The sequence below is a fragment of the Drosophila albomicans genome, chromosome 3 (genome assembly GCF_009650485.2).
Source record: "Drosophila albomicans strain 15112-1751.03 chromosome 3, ASM965048v2, whole genome shotgun sequence".
Lineage (NCBI taxonomy): Eukaryota > Metazoa > Arthropoda > Insecta > Diptera > Drosophilidae > Drosophila > Drosophila albomicans.
The window spans coordinates 28,419,440-28,445,437 of record NC_047629.2 but is presented as its reverse complement, the minus strand read 5'-3'; the positions used below and the strand labels follow the sequence as shown (position 1 = coordinate 28,445,437).

The 25,998-nt window shown below is 38.0% G+C and overlaps 1 protein-coding gene across 1 annotated transcript; it reads left to right on the top strand.

Moving 5' to 3' along the window:
- On the top strand, positions 1-25,998 carry LOC117570218 (hormone receptor 4). The gene is made up of 7 exons (XM_034251716.2): positions 1-1,005; positions 6,944-7,911; positions 8,943-9,106; positions 16,898-16,964; positions 17,033-17,160; positions 20,742-20,836; positions 24,907-25,998. Exons 2-7 carry the CDS (start codon positions 7,079-7,081, stop codon positions 25,534-25,536), a joined length of 1,917 nt encoding a protein of 638 aa, XP_034107607.1. The 5' UTR covers positions 1-1,005; positions 6,944-7,078; the 3' UTR covers positions 25,537-25,998.

Here is a 25,998-nt window from a genome sequence, read left to right as displayed (position 1 = left end):
GTGGCTCGTGTGAGTGCGCGCGCCAAGTTTTTAGTTACGCGTCGGAACGTATCCGCCAAGCTAAAGCCAAAGGCAGCGCTTAGAAGTCGCAGCAGCAGCCGCAGCAGTCGCAGCAGCAGCACAAGTGGCAGCAGCAGTCGCAGTAGCAGCAGCAGCAGCAACGACGGCCTTAGTTTTAATCCATAGTTAAATAATAATAACAACAACAACAAGCAGACCGGAAAAACGTTTGTGGCAATAAGCGAATTTGTTGTTTTGTCGCGTTGCAGTTGCCAGTTGCAAGTATTGGCCATTGCATCAACTTGACGAAACGCTCAACCGACGGTTAAACCAACTCAATACAACACAACACATAACTGACCAACAACAACAATTCCAATTGCAATTACTTTTACAGTGTTGAGAATCGCTCAAATTCCAATTGGACTAACAATACAAACTCTAACAAGAGAATCAAAGAGAACGTGTTAATATTGCTCATAAAATCGTGAAATCTTTACCATAAGCTACTTAATTCAATGTTCAACGACAACAACAACAAGAACAACGCGAAGAAGCCTCGTGAATGAATTAATGAATAAGACCAGCGCTCAAATAAAAGCCATCATAAACAAATAAAGAAAATAAATAAACATAAACTAGTGATATCCCCAACATGTGTAATGTGTAAAACAAACAACAGCCAAAACAAAAACAAAAACAACAATAAAACAAAAACAACTACAGATACAGATACAAAATACAAATACAAAAATTCAAGCAGCTCAGTTCTGTTAAGTTAAGCTCATAAAAGTCGCTCGTAAACATAAATTGTTTAAGAAAATTATACGCAACTCAACGATTTATGGAATTTAAAGAGAGAAAAAACAACAAATCACAGCAAAGCAGTCATAACCATAACCACACACAATCCATAGTTATAAGGCATTACTTATAGAGAATATACATATATTTCAATACCCATTGCGGCTTAGAAAATACAAAGGCAATGCAGCGATATTTAAGGTAAGTCCAATAGAAAATTCAAATCTGAATGAAAGAGTGTAGAAAAATTAGATAACAATTATAAGATTTGAAACTTATTTACTAAAACCGTTTGAATTGATGTCTATTCTGTTAACTAACCATGTAAGAAAATAATAATATTCAACGTGTTCATACTCAGCGTACACTAATTGATCTGTTAGTTGAACCATTAAGAAATCAACTTGAATTAAAGATACTCGTTCGCGTGCAATTCCCCTTCACAGATAAATGAAAATACCGAGTAATAATCAAAACAAAATAAAGTCATTTTCAAGCTTGAATCTCTGGCCTCTCCGAATAGTTATTTCACTTTGAGTTATCCATTTAAATATTTTTGGATAATCATTCTATTTGTGCAGAATCATCATTGTCGGAATCTTTGTGAGTTCGTTTCGCTCGTGTCAGTCTCACTCTCAACTCTCAACATTTCTTACATCCTTCTTTGGCGATTTGTTTTTCGGCGAAGATTGTGTGGAATTTGAAAAGTTCGAGCATAAAAATAACAACTCAACGGATTAAGCTTTTGGCTACAAATATTTACTTTAGCTTTTATTATGTGAATAGTTTTTCTGAGAATGGGAATGCCAAAAATTGAAAAGATTTGAAAAAGTGAAAGACATTATAATAATGTGTAGAAATCTGATTTTATAAAGATATATTTTTTATTGAATATGCAACTTTAAATTGTCAAAGAACTTTCTCATCTATTAATTTTAATAAACTAATAGAATCTTATTATTTTGCTTAAAGTATTTTGAGAATATGATCTTAATTCATTAGTAGTTCGTTGATACATCATTTCAAAGTTCAGTTTACTGAAGAATTCGCTTCTTTTAATGATAGCTGGCAACTATTTTGCCATCTAATATGAAGTATCTCTTTTGCTGCGTTACTTCTTTCTCATGTCAGTTAGTTCTCGAGTGAAATTCCCTAACTAGGAATGACGCAATTTGCGCTAAAATACTTGAGAGCACAATGGGCAAAACAAACGATTTAGTGACGTGCTTTTTAATGAGATGGCGAACCGTAACTCCCCACTAACATGCAACTATGTGTGGCACAACTGTGAAACTGTGAAAGATCAAATACAATTGTGTAAATACGAATACGAATATTTGCTGTTAACAAAATTCCCAACAATGGGGAATCTAAGTGTGTCTACAAATGAACCTCAAATAGAGGGACAAGTGTTCCAAACCAAATGTTAGGCTGTACTTTGGAATATCAAGTATCGACTATATGTCTGTCTGTGTATATTCGCACAGACTACAAAAAGAAAAACAAAACGAAGAAGAAAAGAAATAACTTGGCATTCTAATTAATATTCATACCATAGTATTGGGTTTGTTGCTGTTGTTGTTGTTCATGTTGTTGGCGAGTTGAAGTGGAGTTTAGAGGTTTGGAGGTTTGCCCTTGGCATGAACTTGACACTAAACCAAGAGATACATTTACGATGCGATTGTTGCGAGTGTGAAAGTTCTTAATTACAAACATTAGGGGGCCCCAGCGGCTTAGGGCTACGGATCACAATCACAGCGTGTGCCCAAGAGACACTTTTCAATGGTTATGAAAAAGGGATTTGGGACTGAGATGGAGATGGAGACAGAGACGGAGACAGCGACAGAGACAGATCAAGACTGAAGACTGTGAGCATAAGTAGAGGGGCACAACGATACATTTCAACACAAAGTGGAGACACTTAAAGCTCTACCTGTATTGAATTGAGATTCTCGATTCACGATTCACAGTTCTCGATGCTCGATTCTTGATTCTTTGCGTCTCGAGCCTAACTGCCACTCCAGAGTGCTCTCTATGCTATCTGCCACCTCTGCTTCTGCCTCTGGGGCAGGCTCAGCATGTGGCTAAGCCGATCATAATTCTTGTTTGACACTGCAACAAACGGATGAACAAATGAACGAGAAGCCAGCTAGCCAGTCAGACAGCCAGCGTTGTCTGGGGACCCCAAACTGTCCAGTTGACCACTTGCATACGAGCAGAGTCTATCCCCTGCTTCTCTTCCGCTCCCCCTCCTCTCCTGCCACAGCACTCTTCACGTTGCCATTGCCAAGTCGCAGTCATTCAGTCTGCAAGTTTTCGTGGCAACGACAACGACAACGGGTAGCCACTTACCAGTTGCTGCTAGGGAATAAATGCAACGCCTTCTCTGCTCCAGATCGGAATGCTGCAAAGCTGTAAAGCGATCGACTACAAAATACCTTGCAACAAATGATTAAACAATGGGGGATACTTGCAAAGAGTAGTAATAGAATTCTGTTTGATGTTTATAAATAAGTTGCTAGATAAAATAGTAGTTAGCTGCACATAAAAGTTTAATGTTTGGAAATAATATTACATTCAGCCCACATTTTTATAATACATTTCAGATATCTTTAAAACAAAGTATTGGGTTTTTAATTCAATTGTTCAATTGGAACAACACAATATATATTAGCTATGTATACTAAAACAAGAGTTCTTAAATCAAGGTTTTAATTTCAGTACTAAGAATTATATTTCTATAAAATCTAGGTGAAGAACACGAAAATATTGAAGTAAGAAAACACTTTTGCATTTCAAGAGCACTTGATGAAAGACTATTTTCTGATATAAGAAAAATATTTTAAGATTAAAAATCTTATAAGATTTTATTTATATATTTTCTCATAACATAGTCAACAAATTAGAAAAAACTTATCATAATTTAAGTACTTACAATATTTAAAGATTGCATCGTATTTTTATAATACTTTCATTTCTTATTACTTTTACATTAAACTTGTTGCACATCATACCCTATCACAGTTCTACTTAGAGGGTATACACACGTATTTGCTCTCATGGCTAGCCGGGGGTAATTTACTCCTACTGCGTGGAAGAATCAGTTGCCGCAGCTTTGCATAACAAAGCGAGACGCGTAGACGAAGTCAGTCGTTGCAATGATCATAAATAACTTGGCTGATATCTATTAACGCTTTTACTGGTGTTACTGGATTAACGTGCAGAGACAGAGACAGCAAGAGGCGAGTGAAAGAGAAAGCATTGCGAGTGAAGATGGGAATCTAAAATTAACCCACGCTGTCTATTTTGATCGATAATAATATTTCGGCCAACAATTTGCCGTTAGTCGAGTGGGCATCTTCTATGCTGAGGGTTGAGAGCTTTAAGGTGGGAGTTTGGCTTTGGGGGATTTCAGTTTGGGGTTGGAGTGGGAGACTGGGTTGGGTTTTGGTCTGGTAGCATTTGCCGTTGATATTCACAGCAAATAAAAATATCGGGAGTGCAATTTGTGCACAGCTGGTGGTGCAACCGGTGCTGGTGGTTGCCTGTGGTGCACCGAGAGAGCTTCAAGCAGCAGCAGCAGCAGCAGTTGGTGCCATAACGCGACGCTCCCTGCGAAGCTGCTTCTCTCTCTGTCTCCCTCTCTCTCTCTGTCTCCCTCTCTCTCTATCTCTCTCGCTCCCTTGGCTGACAAACTTGACAACACAGAAATTTGTTTGCACTCCATAAAGATTACAAATATGCGTGTCCCGATCCCCTCACCCCTTCATTTACCCCTGCACTCAATGCAGCAGGTTGTTGTTTCTCTTTAATATAAATTTCATGCTTAATACGCATGCCTGGGCAATTTTTATTTTAACACCAAGTGGATAATGCCCGGAAGCAGTTGCAGATGTCTCAGTTGTCGTAGAATACGAAACAGCCACTCGCAGGATAACGGACAGTGCCCCAAAAGGATTAACAATGACATGCTCCGACAAAGAGCACCAACATGAATAAAGAATACTAACTGATATTACTGTTAAGATAAACGCACTGTGAATTGACCATAAAGTCGCAATGAAATGATCGCATCTGCTCTGCAAAACTTGTTGAAGGTTTTCTTATACGAAAATGTGCATTCCAAATAACTAAAAGTAGATAAAAAAAAAACAAAGTTATAATACTCTTCTACACTAGAGAAAAGGGATGCAAAAAATTACAGTCCAAAAAATAAATAGCTATGGTATTTAAAGTAGTATCATAATATTGTATTTCATTAAGCATGAAGCATAAAAATGTTGTGAAGGTACCGAGAAACTTAGTGAAATTAAACTTCCAATTAGTAATAAAATTTTTTTCAAGAATTCTTTTAATACTTTTAAAGCCATTTTCTTAAACTTTTAATGGCAGAAAACAGAAAAGATTCAAAGCTCAATTGTATTTTGATATAAAGGAAAAATGGGAGTATAAATAGGAAATACATTTGAATTTGAGTTGAGTACGTAATCATAAAATATGAAATCAATATTGATATTATCTGTATTTGTTCTATACAAAATAAGTATTTTCTCAGTTTAGATTCATTTATTTACCCTGAAAAGTAAATGCTTTTAAAATTATATTATATTATTAAAATACTAATATAATTTTAATTTAATATTTACCACACTATCAATAGCACTTTCTCATTATAAAACCAAATTGCTTGAAAATTTGTTGTCATAAAAGAGATGAAACCTTCAATACACCCACCCTCACTTACTCCCACCTAAACTTTCCAATTGTGAAGACCGTTCTTCTATGCAAATATGCAGTGCAGATGACACATTTGTTCAGCAATTTGAGAGCTAAAGAGCAGAGCACACTCTAGTACTCATGATGACCGTGTGGACATCCAAATATATGCTCGAATGTCTTCTACACTCCCAACTCAATTGTATTCCAAAATCGAAGCATCGTCGTCGTCGTCATCCTTACTGGACCATTAAGCAAATTGAAAGCATTTAGCAGAACGCTGGCAACTGCAACAGCTTCTTGACCATAAAGCGTTGAACCCTTTTTGCAAGAGCATATGTGTGTTTAACACATTAATGCGATGCCTTGGGGCATGAGACATCAAGTGGACCACATAAATCCCCGATTATAATGCACGCACATGTGAATTGAGAGTTTGAAAAACCTATCAACGCCGACGCTCATGTTGACCTGACCTGACCGTATTTAAAAAGTAAAATATCCCAGCTTTTTTCTGGTGGGGAAGAAGGAGTAAAAAGAAATGGGTTTCAAGTGCCCCGATGCATAATGAACAGGACGTTACGGTATGGTTCATGGTCCTGGACGACGTCTGTGACGGCGTGTGCAGAGCGTCCTTATAAGGGTTGACATTCGGCCAATACAATATAGCTTACAACAGCAGAGAAAAAGGTTTTCGAGTTCGAGTTTGAGTTCCTGGCTCGAGACTCGAGTTGAGGTGGCGACTGCCAGAGCAAGTGGCTCTGGGGCAGGTCCATTGTTTTCTTTTGCTGCTGTGGCTGGGGGCACAACGCGACAGGCGACACACTTTTAAGAGCTCAAATCAATTAGTTAATTGATTAACAAAAGCCCAAAAGCATGAATGAGAGCTGAGCTCTTGGCATTTGTCACAGACTTTTAAATAATTTGAAAACTTGGCAATTGGAAAACAAAGGAAGACTTTCAATATTCAACTTCTCGAAAGAAAGAATAATTGAAAAATCATAAATATGAAATTGAATAAATTCGATACTTATCTAGGAGAATAAATGTTGCTTTTTGTATAGATAGCATATCACATTAGTAAAAACATTGCAATTTTGTAGCAAATGACTACAATATAGATTATCAAGATTATACATAATAAAATAAATAAAGAAATTAGGTTTATAGAGTAGAAATGTGTCCACATATTACCAATGATATATATTTTCTATGTTTTTTTTTCGAATCATTTTATCAGACAAATCTTAGTTCTACTTTACTACAAATAGAAAGTTAAATGTTGTTCAAATTTAAATTATGATTTTTATTTTTGCCTTTAATTAGTATTGTTGTATTGAAATTGAAATATTATAATTTAATTGAAATTAAAGATATATTCACCTTAAGATACTATTGTAAGTACTTCCTCTTTGTATTACAGCTTGACCTGTACTCTTCAACGCCGCATAGCCACCGACACCTTTAGCACCACACCAACAGTTGCAGCAGCCTCAGAGGACTCCACAGCAAACCGGCCAAGAGCCTCGAGCGCTTTGATTGCAGCTCCGTCAACAAAATGATGGAACGTCTATCCACGCATCTGTCGCTCTCTGGCCTTTCGCTCGCACATCCCTTGCAGAGTCATTTGAGCTCGGTTAGCTCCAGCAGCGGCACACATCTTGGACAGCTGATTCAGCACCATCAGCAGCAACAGCAGCAACAACAACAACAACAACAGCAGCAACAACAGCAGCAACAGCAACACAGCGGTGAACAGAATCACAGTCACGGCCACGCCCATCATCACAGTCAGCAATTGTCGCTGGGTCAGTTGGGGCAGCAGCATCATCATCACCATCAGTGCAACAGCAACAGCAGCGGCGGTTCACCCAACGGCAACGGCGGCAGCAGCTCGTTGGGATTGCATCCACATCTGCATCATTCGGCGGCAGCTGCAGCGGCCGCTCATCATCTGAGCTCACAGCACTCGCAGTTGCATCAGCATCATCAGGCGGCAGCAACAGCCGCCGCAGCAGCAGCAGCGGCCCAACAGCAACAACAGCAGCAGCAACAACAACAGCAACAGCAGCAGCAGCAATCACAATCGTCAGCCTCACATCACAGCCAGCCAACAGGCAGCGGATCGAGTTCCCTTCACGCTCAATCCCAATCACAGTCGCATCAGCCGCATAGCAACGGCATTGGCCAGCATCTGGGAGCGGGCAGCGGTCACAGTCTTGGCAGCTCCAACTCCAGTGCGCCAGTGCATCACTCGTCCACGTCCAGCGCCACGAGCAGCGTCATGGCAGCCGCAGCCGCCGCTCATCTGCATCACAATTCACAGGCGTCGCCCATCAGCAATCTGCATCAGAATATGGGCAGCCTCATGAACAGCGGCAGCAGCGCCAGGTGAGTGAAGTTTCCAGATGGGAATTGTCTTTGATCTGTATGCGATTCTTTTCAAAAACTACAAGTATTGAAACGTCTGAACTCTTATTGAAAAAACCTTATTTCTAAAATTTAAATATGAAAATTGTTTTGTAACACTACATAATTTAAATTGATTTCAATTTTACTGCTATTCATAATTTAATTTAGCTTCTATTAATTTGAACTACGTTTCGAAGCAATAAATTATAAAGGAGAAAACTTTTTGAATTTTAATCAATTTTACCTTCGCTTCACATATTTAATGAATTTCAATCCCATCAAAATAAAATTAAATTAAAAATTATAAATTCATTCATTTAAATTATTGCAGTTAACGGCGAATTGCAAAATTTCATTAAACTGCTGACCTTGCTTAACAGGTTATTCATATTTAGTTCCTTTGCAAATATTCAGATAATCCATTTAATTCGAAATCAATCTCATTCAATAAATTCATCTCAGATGCTTTGCAGTTTGTTGAAGTGTTTATTTTGAGTGTTTCAATTGTTTAATCAATCAGACAATCAATTTGTTGGCTTGCAATGATTCATTCCAAGTGACTCATGTGTCACTGAAATAAAAGCAATAATTAAATTTACTTACATCATGCAAAAGAGAGAATTAATAGTTTATCAGAGAATAACAATAATGGGTATTTTATTTAACAAAATTTCATTTGCTACTTCGGCTGGTAATTAAGCCAAATTTAAATACTATTCACGTTATTTATGATTGTAATAGATTAGATATATAATTTAATGATAGAATAATAACGTTTGTTTAATGCAATAAGCAACATTCGTTGTACAATTTCAAATTATTTACAAAGATTAGACTAATACAATCCAAGCATTATATTCAATATCTATATTTCAAGAAAATAAAATAAACTTTAAAGTGATTTCTCTTGCATTTCACACATTAAATTATAAAATAATTGTATTTTATATTTATCGTGACTTTAAATACACTAATAAGAAACTACGAATTTATATGTTCTTTACCTCCAGCGATGTCTTCTTCAGCCTGATGATACAGAACACAACGAAGCGCCAGAATGAGGAGCACATAAAACGTCCAATGAATGCGTTTATGGTCTGGTCCCGTTTACAGAGACGCAAGATAGCACAGGATAATCCCAAAATGCACAATTCGGAGATATCGAAGAGGCTGGGTGAGTCAGTTGTCTTTGCTTTCATACACAGAATTTCCCACAAAGAAGCTTTGGATATTGTTTTCGCTATCGAAATATGAAGAGCAGGCAATGAGCTGGTGGTAGACAAACTTGTTAGCAGAATGCGCTTTATTCTCGCACTTTTTTCCATTATCTTTTTATGCAGCAAATATAATCAACCACAATGGGTATTGCTATAAGTACTTGGGCATGTTTGTAATCTGCGAAACAATGAATGAAAATCTCACACAAAACTAAATTAAGAGGCGGCACACGACCTGCCAATCTCCTACTCTACTCTACTCTAGACTCGCGCCCACTTTCCTCCACTCTCTCCTCGCCCGTTATGCAAGTTAAACTAATCAACGTAATACCACCCCAAAGACCGGCAAGTCGATTCGGAAGAATGACAAACCAAAAACACGCACTCATCGCAACTGTCAAAACTGACAAGCGGCTGTCAAACAATGGCAGGAAGAGCACAGAGATCTCAGTTGATAATATCGAGAAGGGTTGCCACCCCCTCACCCTCTCCCTCTCCACCAGACAGTTATTTTTTGGGTCTGTTACTTGCCAAATCATTGCCGCCTGCCACACATTGTCTCGCCGCTTAACTAGTTGCAAAGTTAAGTAGTTTATTTCTGCCGGGGGCGTTGGCTAATCCCAAGCTGCTGCTGTTGGCTTCTTATCGCTCTTAGTCTGCGTTGCAGGATTCGGGATTTTCAATTCGCATCAAATTCAATTTCAATCACACACGCAGCCCAAAAACGTGGCACGTGGCAACTGACAGCAGTGAGTTCTTTTAGCATAACAATGCGTTTTGCGTTGCTCGTCTACCTTTCGCCCAAGAATCTCATGCATATTCGATGAGCAGTCTTCTTCTTCATAGCCTGCTTCTTCTTCTCCGTCTTGTCACTAATCAGTGCTAGAAATGCTGTCATAACAGCGATAACAATAAGCCCATCAATGGCACTGCCTCAGCTTCTTGCCACAGCTTTTTGGGGCAGCCATTTGCAATTTGTGCAATTTTTTAATAATACAACTCGACGGGGCATCCACTTCCACACTTGCTCGATTTCCCCCTTGGTCTGCATTCTCCACATCTAGCACTTGTGAAATGACTTTTTCTTTTCTCTTTATTTTTTGTTTCTTCTCATTTTACCTTTGTTTAAGCACAAACAATGCAAATTAAACGCGACTCACTTGCAGTGCAGTTGAGCGCAACAACAACAGCAACAACAAAAACAAAAGGCAAACTCTTCGTTGTGCTTCAATCTTGCCAGTGGGCGTGGCACTCGCGGGAGGTGTATGAAGTAATTGCAATGCAATCCAAATATGATCAACTTTCATTTACCATGTAAAATTGGGTTACGAGTGATTTCAGTTATCAAATATTGTTCATTATTCAATAAATACAACTACCAAATTAAGTTTCAAATTAAAAAGAGTAACAAGTTTTACTTTATAACAAGTTTTACTAACTAACTAAAATTTTCGAAGAGCTTATTTTTTATATAAAATTAAGTTGATGCTGTTGGACTTTTAGAAAAATAGAGTAGAAATATTTTATATCCACAAAGCAAGTAAGAATTACTCTACAACATATATAAGATTTGTAGTCTTAAAATTAATGAAATTGTTCATTTCCTTATTAAAAGAAGTTTAATTAAAAGTTTTTGAACTTTTGAAGTTTTTCACTTTCTTACTTCAATATTTTCGTGCTATCGATATTTTTTGTAGATTAAAATTCTCAGGACCGAGATAAAAGTTAATTCACTCTTCAAAGTAACAAGTTCACTTAACTCAAAAATATGCAAATTAATAGCTCGATTATATTATTGATAAATATCAGGCCAACTATTAAGTTCAATAAAAACCATTTAATGAAGTGCTCAACAATAGTCCCGTTTGCAATTGTAACAGGGTATCAAGAGGCAATAAGGGTTGCTATAGCCAAATGGCGATTAAATTTTTTTCACAGCCATTAAAGAGGATTTCTTAATCAGGCAATGGGCCCCGCTTCTCAAACTCTCCTCCTTCTCTTTCTTTCCCTCTCAGTCTCCCTCTCTCTACCTCTCGCCAAGCTGCCAAAGTTCAAGTAGCAAGCCAAACCGATATATGAAAATCGATGAGCAACAACAACAATAGAGAGCAAACATACAATATACAATCCACAACAAACTTCAGTTTCGAAGTATTCATTTTGTGTTTGTGGACTGAATTTTATAGGAAGGCGCGAGCTTTTGTTCGCTTTTCATTTCACCTTTTTCTGTTGCCTGTCCTCCCCGTTTGCTGTTGGATTTTGGCAAATCCATTATGTCAATTGACAGTTCTGTGTAATATTTGCTGTCAGTTGCAGCTTTTGTTGCGTTGAGATCAGGACGAAGGACGAAGGACGAAGAAGCCGCCGTCAGTTGCTGCCCTTGGCACAAGGAGTTGCCTCTGGAAGTAGGGTAATGCGTTAAAGGAAATCGAAAAAGAAAAATCAAGAACTTTTCTCAAGTTTTCGATCTTGTTTGTAGTTGACAGTTTGCAGCGATTGAAATAACAATTCAAGAAATGTTTTGTAAACTTAATATCTGAATCATATGTCGCTAGACTAAAAATCGTCAGAATTTCAGCTAATACATCTTTTGGCTGTTGCTTTGACGTTAAGTTTAAAGTTGCAACACACACAGTCAAGTGGCAACTTGGTTGAAATAAACCATTAACCATTTGCCACATTGAAACAAATGACAAAGTTTTGCACTTGAAAAAGTTGAGCTGGCATTCAATTAAATGAATAATATGAAAAATGGCATAAAAACCAAATAAAATGAAATACAGAGGGCTCATTATGAAAAATTGCGCTGAGAAAAGGCGCAAACAACAGCAGCAACAGCAACAAAAAAAAACAAAAAAAAACTGTGGCATCAACAAAGGCGCCACAAAAAATGGCGGCGCGAAAGCTACTTTTTCACAACACAAACACACACATCAAGAGAAAGACTGAGAGAAAGAGGAAGAGGGAGACTGAGAGAGAGAGAGAGCGAGCGAGTGTCGAGTGTTGAGCAACGGTAACTGGCGACTGGCAACTGTGGAGAGCTCTTCAGACGTTGCCGTTGCCGTCGCCGTCGGCGTTGCCATTTATTTTATTATGCAAAACAAAAGGCAAACAAAAACAACAAAAAAAAATAAAATAAAATATAAAAACCGAAAGAGACAGACATAGCGTGGGAGAGGGACAGAGAGAGAGAGAGAGAGAGGTGAGGGAGGAATTTGTTATAGAAAACAATTTTACTGCGCGCGAGCTTAATTGAAATTGTAACTGTCATTAATTACTGTCTGGAAATTTGAATTAACAACAAAACAAACAATGGGCGACAGCAACAACAACAATTACAAACAACAACAGCAAAATGGCATTCGGTTCTTTTTTCCATTTTTTTTTTTGTTGCACTCTTTCTCTACTTTTTGAAAATAATTGAAAAACCTGTCGAATCGGCAATCGAGCGCCTTCACTTGTTGTTCTTGTTCTCCTGTATTCTTTGTTTTTTTTTTTAATCAAGGACTTGTATACCCGCCCCCAACTCCTGCGGGAATATTAAATAATGTTAAACACAGCCCCACGAGTAATGGATGACTGACAGACGGCTGCTGCTGAACAAAGACTTCGACTTCGACTTTAGCATAGACATAGAAATCGACATTGACTTCGCTTCGACTCGATTCGATTGCGACTTTGCACAAAAGGTCGAGCTCTCAAGCCTTTTGGCCAACACTCCACCCTCTCATAAAGATGCCTTTGTTGCACAATAAAGCGCAAACAATTGATTAGTTTGCAATTGGGGGGAAAAAGTAAGCAAGGTTTTCTCCTGTTCTTTTTTTATTTTTCTAAAAAGGGGTTGGCAAATCGAGCTGGCAATTGACAGGTGTGAGTGTGCTTGAGATGGGCCAAGCATTCTCTCAGGGGAAGAGCAGTTCTTAATTACACCTCACAGCATTTGCAGGGGTGTCGAAATAATATGAAATAATAATTATTTAATAACTCATTTCTTTAAAGTAAACAACTGATTAACAATTGTTGAATTTTATAATTAATCGTCGATTAAGTAAAATAGTTAAGCCAGGGAATGTAATCGATATAATTGATATCGAATGTAATCCATATAATCGAAGTTGAGTGTACTCATTATAATATAATATATAGAATATTTTCTATATGGAATATGAAAATTCAAATATAATCATTTATTTTTTAAATGATGAAGATTGAGTATAAATTTTCTAAAATGAAGATAAAAGTATAGATCAATTCAAAGTTATTTATGTTTTATTTAACAAAAACATTTATCATTTGAAAAACACTTTTAGCAAGCTCCATAGGAAAACTAAATAAAGTATTCATTATTAAAATTTTAACATTAACCCACTTAAATTTTCGTGATCAACTAGTATTTTTTTGTTCATTTTATTTACTAATGGGGTACAAATTTATTATTCAATCGAGCCAGTATAAGTAACAAACAGTACCATTGAAAACTTAGTGATATCATGATATTATTTAATAAAATAAAAAATTCCCTCAAAATATTTGTTTGATAGAATTCATTCCAACCAAAGCTTCTCTTTACAAATACTTTTTGTGTCACCAAACAATGGATTTTAACGAAATTACTTTTAATATCGCTTATCAAAATATGTACAATTTGTTATTGTACCTTTTTCCCCCCTGAGTTTAACAACGGTCAAGTAAAAGCATCAAATTGTGTGGCAAACAGTCGAAATCTGTCTGGTCGAGTTATGAGTTCAGCTTGAGTGGCTGCTGTCCACAACATCGAGGGGTAAATTGAACCCAAACTCCAGGAAGAACAAATACCATAATCCCCCTTATAAGTAGCCCCATTGTGGAGATGTGTGAACACTGAAGTTGAACTCAAGAAGTGTCCGAAAAACAAATTGTGGCTGAGTTCGATTTGACAAAATACGTTAGAATATATGAGTAGCTGAGTTCAGTCCAATTGTAAACTGTGTGAACCACAAACTGCAACTGCAACTGCAACTGGAGCCGACGTCAGTTAAATATTTGCTCTGTGGTTAGCAGGCTCAGCTTCATCTTCAGCTTCAGTTCAGCATTTTCCTGGTCTGAAAAAACTTGTTAATTATGCTTGAGGCCAGAGGCACTTCTGTGTTTTGTGTGCAGCACAACTTGCAACTGTCAGTTGCAACGTCTAAGTATGAGTACTCTTGTACTTGTTGTTTTTCATATCAATTATTAAGCAAGGCCCCAGCTGGAGGAAAGAAGCCAGCCGACCAACCGACGCCAGACAGCGTCAATTGTCATCCTTTTGAGGTATGTCAACTCAGCAGTTTGTGCCCTCCTTAGTTTATTCAACTGAACAACTTGTAGAAGCCTCTCTTTCTCCCACACACACACACACACACACAGACACATACTCCCCTTCTCTCTTATTTCACTGTCTTTATCTAACTGTCCGTTCGTCTTGTTTATTATTATGTGAATTGTCCCCCAGCTATTATATGTTTAGCTCTCTTTATCTTTCTCTCTTTCTCTAGGTGTCGTGCCCAGGAGCTGAGTTGCGCATTTGATGGCCAGTAGCCTCTGCCACTGCGGCTGCCACTTGCCACTTGGACGGCCTGTCAATGTATCTATAAATTAGTATTTTAGCAGCAGAAACAGCAGCAGCAACAGCTGCCAGTTAAGACCAGCTACTTGCATTATGAGTGGGTCTCCAGTTATTGCCCGTTAGTAGCACTGGGGGCGGCTTTTTGTTGTGGGCGTGCCACTTGTGTCTAGTCTTTGGGGCACAATTGTGCTTTTGTTTGCCATTTGTTGTTATAGTTTTTGTCTGCTTGGTGTGTGTTTGTCATGTATGTCTGTCTGTGTGTGTGTGTGTGTGTGTGGGCTCGACATTCGTTTCTTGCAAAGCTCTGTCAATGTCCTGGTGGCTGCTGCTGTTGCCTTGTTATTAGCATTGTGCCACACTATTGTTACCACATTGTGGCACAACAATGCAATTTGTGTGTTTTCTTTTGTGTCACTCGACAGCCACTAAAATTACACGTCGCAACTAATTAGAGAACTATGTATCCCAATTCCTTTGGGTATTATTTCCTTTTTCTTTTCCCTAACTTATCGTTGACTCACAATCAAGATTAGCTTAGAAAAGATTGTGTTGAAAAACGAATGCTCAATAGTCCAACATTTCAATTTCAGTTGTCTTTTTTTTTGCGACTTTGATTGCGACAAAATGATTTAAATCAAACATAATTTGAGAAATTGGCTCTACAAATATATACACTTTATAATTAAGGTTTGAATAAACATTTTAAATATTACTTTATTAGTATTTATAATAGGAATATTTCAATGAAGTGGAAAAGTCTTTCATCAATAATATACTTTAATTCTCATTAAGATTCTCGATTAAAGCAATCAAGTGTTTGATTTTATATTATTAAGCTCAATAAGCGGCCACAAGATAACCCTTATTAGTCAAAATTTATGATATCATTTTTGTTGATATAAAGATTATATTTCAATTTAATCTTTTTGTATGTTGTATTTTACTTTATTCATACTTTTGGCGACTCCACTGTTTTCATTTTATTCATTTACAATATGATATTCACAAGTATTCATCATCGGAAATTTTAAAATAAGTAATATCTTAATTTTCTTTCAACATATTCCCACAAAGAATATTCCATCTTTACTCTTAAGCATTCATCTCAATTCTATCTTCCCCGTTTAATAACTCCTTTAGCGCGGCTTTTAACTGGAATATAGGGTACGACTGTTATAGACTCATTTGGGGCAAGCAAGTGAAGGACTCCTTGTGGCAAGAACAACTCATCCGTTACCTTTCCCCCCTTGTTCTTGACTAACCAAACGTCCCTCTTCTGAGCAGCATTTGAGGCTTTATCAGCAGCCTTGTGACACATGTCATTATAACATTTTACATTAACTTAAAAACATTTGCAATTTCTGTATACAATGCGAGAGGACCCCACACACAATGTGACTCGGAGCCTGGCTGGCACTTGCCACTTATGAGTATGTGGCACGTGCATATGCCACACACACACAAATACACAAATATGTTATGTATCATGAGCTCGCTCCCTTGTTGAGCCACAACATGACTGTGGAGATAGAATGAGAGAGAGAGAGAGAGAAAGACAGGAAGTCGGGACAAAAGCACGCCCCCAAATGGGCTCAAACCACCTGCTGGTTTTGGGCCATTATCGTGCAAGGACTCGACAAGGTCCTCGCCCTGAGACGCTTCTCTGCTGAGCTGCTTTACTGCTGTACTCTGCTCTGCTCTGCTGTGTTGTGGTGTGAGCCAAGCTGACTGAACTGACAAACAGGCAACGAGACAACAACAAATGACAATGCCAAAACTGGCAACAATGGTGGCCAAATAGACAAGGACAGACTGACAATAGAGAGAGAGAGAGAGAGAGAGAGAAAGAAAGACAGCAAGATGGAGATAGAGAGATAGAAAGGAAGAGATGACAACAACATTGTTTGGTATTTGGTATCCTTCTTGTTAGTGCACACAAAACAAGTTTCTACCGATTGTGTGTGTATTGCCTGTTAGGAAATTATGTTTATGTGCGTCCACTTCTGTGGCAGGTTGCCATGAGTGCGTCGCCCATTGTGTTTGCCACATTTAGTACAACGACTTCAAGTGCCCCAAAACGTAAATGTATCTAATGGATTAACGACTTTTCTCGCATTAAACATCTTCAGACTGAACTCAAACCTGAAACTTGTCTCAATTGCAGGTGCCGAATGGAAACTGCTTACCGAGGAAGAGAAACGTCCTTTTATCGATGAGGCCAAACGTTTGCGGTAAGTTCCCCTTCCTCAAACCTCTTAGAATAACTTCACTTATTGTATCTGTAAATGCATCTGAACAGCGCCATGCACATGAAGGAGCATCCCGACTACAAGTATCGACCCAGACGCAAACCCAAAGCTCTGAGGCGTGATGGCTACCCATATCCCATGCCATATCCATCGGTACCCGTGGAAGCATTAAGAGCAGGTAAGCAGCCCCTGAACTATATAAAGACTTTATTTAAAGACTGCATTTAATTAGCGTCAGAATGTGCAATAAATACATAGTTATCCATTGATAAATAAATAAAATAATATTAAAAACAAATTTATAGCAATGACAACCAAATATATCTTAATACAGAGAAATATTATAATAACAAATAACTATAAAAAATATATAAAAATGCATTAAAACGCGGAGAATAAAATATCAAAAACAGAAAACGGAGGAGGGGAGACATAATGTTATTCTTTTTGTTTATTCAATAGAATATCAACAAAAATCAAAATAACATTATAGCCAAGAAATTGAACTCTACAAGTAAACCTTTTTGATAATTAGAATTGAAGTATGTAATAAATCTCATTAGAATATTAAGGGAACATTAAAAGCGTTTCTCTTCGCAAATTTGCTTTATACTAAATTAAAAATCTATACAAAAATTAATCTCAACGAAATAAATATTAGTTGAGAGACTAAAAAACAATGTTATGCGAATAAAATCCAGATGTTGTCAAGTAAATTAATGCTGTACTGCTTGAAAATCAATTAAAATCCTTTGAAATACAACCCGACTACGGAAAGGGCAACAAAGTTAACCCTGAGCAGAAACTATAAAAGCCGCAGCGGCTCAGTGAAAAACAACAACAATAAATAAAAGCGAAACAATCGAAAAATAGTAAAACTATGCAAAGTAAGCAGCGAGTTTTATGAGCTTCACGTAAGACAAATGCAAATGTGGCACGATATGTGGCATGCCCCACCCAAAGGCAGTTACAACCAAACTAGCTAGAACAAGAGAATAAGAGAAGGAAAGGAGAAATAGTGAATGGAAATATGACAAACTATCCGCACACTCGACTGCCTGACTGGTTGTTGCTTTGTTTATGACACTCCCAGCACATCCAGGGAGAAAGCTAGGAGGGTAGTAAGTGGGTGAGTGGATGAGTGGGTGGGTGGTTTGTTGGTTTATGTTTGGTGGAACCACCCGCTCGCATGTCCTGACAAACTGTGAAGTCATCATCCTGGCTTAACAACTCATTCAACTCAACTGACATCGCAGACAGAACAGAACAGAACAGAAGAAGGATCCACAGCATAAGTTACCATTCATGATTTACTCACCCTTCTCCCTCCACTCCCTTCTCCCAAGGGGGTGGCACTGTCACATCGTAGTTCCTTCTACCATAGTTTCCAACTTGGGTTGGAGGTTTTAAATTAGCATTTGTCACGTTTTTTTGTCTCTCTCTCTCTTTTGCTCTCGTACACTCTTCATTTTTGGGCAAATTTAACGCTAGTTTCTTTGGGTTTCTGATGTGCCAGCAAATTATTTGTGTTGGCGGTTTAAGGATCAGTGGCCCACAGGGTCGACAGAGTCGAGACAGGAACAAAGCCAAGCATGTTGATGATTTATGCGCTACGGAAATGATAATAAAAATGCTAGGAAATGCGTAATAAATAAAGCGAATTAGTCCTCAGTCCTTCGTTCTGTCGCCTGCCTGCTTGGACTTGGGCTTCAATGCACAATGCGATTCAATGCGAATGTGGCTTAGTGCGAAAGAGATGGTCGAAGAGAGAACAGGATAACAATATGCGTTAATAAAGCATGCAACAGCTTTTAATGGTGGTAAATTTTATAGGAATACAAACAGTGTGGTATTATTAGTAAAGAATACAGAATTAATATACCGAAAAATACTACAGCAGACCGAACGCTATATTTGGTATATTGTTATATATTAAAATATGCCGTAGAGAAGCAACCGTTTTTTGCAAAAAATAATTCCTAAATCACTTCAAAGATTGTTAACTGATCGCAACCGATTTAACAAATTTCAGTGACAATCACACCTTAAAACCACTTCATAATTCCTTTTTTTATACCCGCTACCCATAGGGTAGAAGGGTATTATAACTTTGTGCCGACATGAAATGTATGTAACAGGTAGAAGGAGGTATCTCCGACCCTATAAAGTATATAAATTCTTGATCAGCATCAACAGCCGAGACGATCTAGCCATGTCCGTCTGTCTGTCTGTGTGTCTATCTGTCTGTCCGTCTGTCCGTATGAACACCTAGATCTCAGAGACTATAAGAGATAGAGCTTTAATCTTTTTTTGATAGCATTTGTTATGTTTGCACGCAGATCAAGTTTGTTTCAAATTTTTGCACACGCCCACTTCCGCCCCCGCAAGTTATTAAAGAAATACTTTTTTATGGGTTTTGCCCACCTACTTACTAGGGGTCTGAGTTGCTTTGGCCGACAATCTGGCACATTGTCCCGTCTATGGTATATTTTGAATGGTTTACTATATCGATATACCAAACATACCAATTGGTATATTTTTAGTATTTTTTAGTATTTTCGGTATATTTTGAAAATGATACCGCAATATTTTGCCTTTATTAAAAGTGGGTAGCGGGTATCTCACAGTCGAGCACACTCGACTGTAACTTTCTTACTTGTTTATTTACAAAATGGTATCCATAATAAATACATTGCAACTATTATTTTATAATAGAATCAACTTCATATAATAGAACTGTTTATCATTTAATATGCCAACTTAATAGTGAAATAAATAATAACAAATCTTAAAAAAAACTTTAATAAAAATTTAGTCACAATAATAATAATGCCAGGGTCCACGCGTCAAATTAATATCGAAACAAATCCAATATGAGAACAATGCTAGAGCCATTAGAAAGCTCTGTAAGCTAATAAAGCAAATATGCAAAGACAGCGAAATATGCAAAAATTAGAGAACAAAAAAAGTTGTTTCTTAGGCACGTTAATCCCCAGCTTAGGCAGTTAAAAGTTGAATGCGAAATCCACAAATGTTGCGTTGTGATTTTTAATGCGATTGTAATGTTAATTTATTGAAAGAAAAGATGGTCAGCTACCAGTTAAAGTTACAAGTTTTGGGGTAGTACCTAATCCACTATTATGTGGATTAACAATAGAGATGATGCCATCTCGAAATGTCGCTACTTGAGATGGTATTTCATCTTCTTTTTTTTTTCTTTTTTTTTGTGGGTCTGAAGTTTTGTGGCGTCTTTGAAGTTTGTTGTTGTCTAAGCAATTTTAATTGCCACAGCATCCAACAATTTAAACAATTGCCATGAATGAAATCGTAAACGTAATCGTTATTTCCAAAACTCTTGTGATTATTATGTTTTTTTTTTTGAATAAGCGGCGCTTGTAATTATCGAAAGGCCGTTTACAAGTGGAGGTCGACGAGGAAGACGGGTTAAGCGGGGCAGCTGGACGACTACCGTTTAGGGCAATTGGTAATAACAGTGTGTTGGCCATCTATCAGATACAACTCTCTCGAAATAGCTGATTCAGCACACAATTAAAGCGAAGAGATAGAGATAGAGAGGGGAAAAGAGTTAAATGCATAAGAAGGGGGCGCAAAATATTTCGAGTGGCAATTATTTTAAGCACATAGCAGCGAGACCCAAAAACCATTGTCATAATTTTTATAAACTTGTGTTCTCTTTTTACTGTATTGTATTGTATTATGATTATTTCTTTCTGCTTCTGTCTTGTGTTTCACTTGCAGGCATCTCACCGGGTTACTTTGCCCCCGGCCCCACAGCGGCCGCCTATCATCTGGGCAGCCATCTCTCGCAGACATCGACGCCAAGCTCAACGCAGGTGAGTAGAAGAGAAGTTGCCCGCAAAAGGGTCTCGAACGGTAGCGCTTCCAATTATTATTGAACCATCCAAGAGTGGATAGGGAGGGAGAGAGGGGGAGAGACAAGGTAGAGAGGTCTCTGCTTAATAACATAATTACACACACCCCGAGCAGACGCCCACTTTAAAAGGCGGAAAACATGCGGCGATGACTCAGCTCTCGGTGTGATCCTGGCCCAGTTAAGCAAACTGACATGTCATGCCAAGGATTTTGCCCGCCAACTTGTCATTACACATTTAGTCCTTGCACCCAGATCTCACAGTCGATAACAAGCCGAGCGAAAAAAAACAAACACCTCAGACAGGTGTTTATATGTCCATGTACTTTAGTTACATCAAACTTCACAACCAGCTGCAGAGGCGTTAAAATAAAAATAATAACGAAAAAACAGCAAACAACAAACAAAAAATTGGCAATTAAAACTAAAAACTGGACAAGCTGGGCGTGGTCAGCGCCCCGCCCTTGTATGAAGTTCCTCTTGCGAGTCTCTGTTAAGGTTTATTAACAACCTATTAAATCACATGACTCTGTGCCTTGGCTTTGTTCAACTTGCCAGTGGGTCTTCGTTCTCTCTATCCACAAAAGCCTATTTGGCGACTGTGATTGATGTCTGCCTGCTGTGTGTGTGTGTGTGTGTGTATGTGTGTGTGTTGCGGGTGTTGAAAGCGTCTGCTTCGTCTTCTTCGAGTTTTAGTTAATAATATGCTTCTGCAACCGAGCGTCTTGACCATAATAATAGTCCAAGTTTAAAGGCAACCAACGTGCGCGTTACTCAAATTGAAATCTCTATAGGAAAATTGCATAGTGGGCGGACTAGAAGTCGGCGTTTATGATTTCCCCAACTCAGCTCCTCCCATCCCTCAGCTCGTCTGCTGAGAAATTAAGCCTACAGAGTACGGAGTATTCAAAGACATTCCAATGAACTTTTTACAATGGCTTGAAGTTGTCTTTATTTCATAAATTTCCTATTGAATTATTTATAAATTTTTGAGAAAAGACATTCTGCATGAGCAGAGATCTGCTTTATTACATACATAGTCTTATTTTAAACTAAACTATTAGGAAGTTCAGAATAATATCAGGAAAAATAAAGGAAGACAATTAAGAAATTTAAAGTAGTTTCAAAGTTATATTTCTATTACGTTTCCCCATAGTAAAATTCATCACGAATTCATCATCTTCATTCGAAACTGATTAAGAAACAAATAAACTTTTGATTTATAAATTCATTTTCTTAGCAAATTTAAGAAAATCTTACAGGAAACAAACGCAAACTGTTTTGACAAAAAAAAAAGGTTTCAAGATTATTCGATAGGGTATTATGCAAAGTAAATGAATCTCTTCCATATTTAACAAATTGCTATGTTTGAATTGTTTAAGGTAGGAATAGATTTATTTATGTTCGTTCATTTATGTTTATTCTTCATTTTCTATTTCTTTAATAGATTCACTTATTTACTTTTATCTGCGGTTAATCTGTGAATTTTAAACTGTTTGCGAAGCCTCATAGTATTCAAGGCTCATAAGTTTCAATAAAGTTGGCCTGATTTTCCCGATAGTAATATCCCATTTTGCAATGCATTTCCATCAGCATTTCCCACACTTTACCAAAAAGAAGCCTTAAAACTAAACAGTTGTCAGGCCAACTCAGTTGACACAGCTGAAAGAACACTTGAATCACCTGCTTGGTTAAACCTGTCCCAGAGCTAAGCCGATCCTTCAAAGAGGAAAAACCACTCGTAACCAAAAAGAGCTAAATCAATTAACTGTTGAAATAATAATATAATTGAGAGCAGGAATAAATGCAGGGAAAGGGAAGGCAAGAGAAGGCTAACCCAACCGAAATGCAAACACAAAACTCCGTTTAAATCGCTGTGCATCAAAATATTTACCAATCCACACTAATTCCCAATTGGGCGCAAATCAAATCAAATCAAATTGTAATCCAAAACGCTTTCGGGCCAAAAACACACACACACACACTCACACTGTTGGCGCTGAGGTTGTTGATGATGACGATGATGATGTGTTAACAACATAATTATAGCCCAGAGCAAAGTGCTCTGCGAAACGGGGGAGCGCAACCCCTCGAAAGCAACCACTCAAAACAAAACGGAAATGAAGCAAAAACAACCCCTAACATGCATTTGCACCCAGTTCAAGTCGCAGTTTTATTCCCTCTCCCTCTCCCTCTCCCTGTCCCAGCTCGTTCTTTATTTAGCCTGCTACAACTGGTGTCGCAAATGAAAAACGTATTGCAAATCAAATAAAATTAAACTGAGACGCGTCGAGATAAGCAGCAGGAGAAGGAGAAAAAGAGTTGCTTTTGCTGTGGCTGTGGCTGTTGCCCTTGGGGTTGTGTTCATGTTGCATCCACAATTAGTTGGTCAAATAAAGCCGCAAAAGTGTTAAGCAATTTGCACTAGCCAAGGGTTTTACTCGCCCATTGACGACCTGAAGCCTATACTTGGACCCATTATTAAATTATTATACCTGTTAGTTAACGAGTACAAGGGTGTCATGGTGTTTCTATTCTGCACGAGAGACTTTTCTGAACAATTTATAAATTAAAAAATAATAAAAAGAAAAATATAATAATGTAAATAACATAATTTATAGATTTATAGAATAAGGTTATTTCAAAAAGTCCAAATAAACATTTGTAAGTTATTTATAGATTGTGTATTTTTAATTACGATCAAAAGTCAAGTTTGTCCAAATGGATCTCTAAGATGATAGCAGTTGAAAAATGTTTATAAAATCCTCGTATACTTTTATACCCCATATGTAACAAGCAAGAAAAAGAATCTCCGACCCTGTCTGTGTGTCACTCTAAGAGATAAATCTATAATTTTTACAGCTCTTGCTATATCAATGTACCAAATAGACATTTGGGTATATTTCCGTATAGTTTCGATATATTAATTTGGCATATATTAATTATAATACTCTGTTTTGCTTTTATGGATAACGGATAGCGAGTATCTGACAGTCGAGTCGCTTTCTTGCTAATATTTATTTAGTACAATTATTTTGATAAGTCTTTTGTTTCCTCTAGGCTATTTAATTACTTCTTTTAAAAGAAAATACTGAGTAAAGAGACATACTATAGAAACACGTTGCATGTCAAAGCCTAACACACTCTAATGCTCTCTACATATTTTGGGATCAACTTCTAACAATAATATCAATCACTGAGTATAATATTTCTCTAAAATATTTATTATTAAAGTTTAAGGCCATTGCTTTGCTAATAGTGTTAGTATTTATTTTAATTATAGCTAACCTTTTCATACCCGCTACCCATAGGGTAGAAGGGTATTATATCTTTGTGCTGGCAGGAAATGTAACAGGTAGAAGGAGGCATCTCTGACCCTAAAAGTATATATTCTTGTTCAGCACCAATAGCCGAGACGATCTAGCCATGTCTGTCTGTCCGTCTGTGTGTCTGTCCGTCCGTCCGTATGAAACACTGGATCTCAGAGACTATAAGAGATAGAGCTATAATTTATTTTCGACAGCATTTGTTATGTTTGCACGCAGATCAAGTTTGTTTCAAATTTTTGCCACGCCCACTTCCGCCCCCGAAAATCAAAAAAATCGAATAACAAGCGTAATTTTCAAGCTACAGCTGCGAATTTTGGTATATACAATAATAACTATAGTATTTATAAATTCTGATTTGATTGCGATCACTAAAAATTGTCGAAGTTATTAAAGAAATAGTTTTGTATGGGCAAAAACGCCTACTTACTAGGGGTCTTAGTAGCTTTGGCCGACAATCTGGTATATTGTGCCGTCTATGGTATATTTTGAATGTGGTACTATATCGATATAGCAAATATACCGTTTGGTATATTTTTAGTATTTTTGGTATATGTTGAGAATAATAACGCAAAATATATTACTTTTATTCAAAATGGGTAGCGGGTATCTCACAGTCGAGCACACTCGAATGTAGGTTTCTTACTTGTTTAATAAAAAAATAAATCATTATAATCAATACCCTCACCTCTTCTCCACTCCACAGGCCACTCTCTCTGGGCAAATGGACAAATTTGCCGCCTTGGAGCGCAGCTCGTATCTGAGCAACGCAGCAGCCGCCGCGGCTGGCAGCCAGGCGAGTGCTTACAGCGCCTACTTGGATCCCAGTGTGCTAACCAAGGCCTACTTTGACTCCAAGATGTATCAGGATCGTGCCAACTATGCCTTTGATATCTCCAAGATCTATGGCGCCCAGCAGCATGCGGCGGCGCATCATCAGCAGCAGCAACAGCAGCAGCAGCAGCAACAACAGCAGCAGCAACAGCAACAGTTGCTAATGGCCAGCAGCGGAGCTGGCGGAGGTGGTGGAGGAGGAGGCGGAAGTGCGGGTGGCAGCTCGCACAACAACAACAGCAGCAGTGGGCTGGATGATCGCGATGCCACGCCCCAGCTGGATGCAGGCGGAGGGCAAGTGGAGGCCAAGCCGCATCTGCATTCGCCCAGCGATGTGGGTCTGGACTATGCCCATCAATATGCCCAGCAGTATGGCGGACAGTTGGCGGCCAGTGCTGCAGCTGGCGTCGGGGTGGGTGTTGGAGGAGGCGGGGCTGCTGGGGGCGGTGGCGGGGCTGGAGGTGCCACTGATTTTCGACGACCGCTGACGGTCATCTTCTGACCACCATCGTCCAATGGCAGTGAGGAGTTGAACTTGTCTATGACTTAGGAAATGCGAAATGCGAGATTAAAGTTAAACGTAGCCAACTTTACAGTTAAGCCTCGAGTTGTAAAATAATCATAAGCTTTGTTAAAACGAGCAGCAGCTGCAGCTGGAAGGAGAGATGGCCTGAGCAAGAGACGCAGAAGGAGTCGAGAGGGAGACGGAGAGACAGAAGAGAGGATCAAAATGAGGAGGATTAATCCATGCAGAACAACGAGCGGTGCAATTTTTTATGTTTTAAACGCTGAACGAAGTGCATAGCATAAATTTAAATGTATTTAAATTCTACAAAATATACATCAACACAAACAACTCAAAAACAAAACAACAGCAAAATACAAAATACAAAACAAACAACAACAAAAAACAAAAACAAATGCAATAAATGCAAATTAAAAACGCAGTAAATTGTTGCAAAAC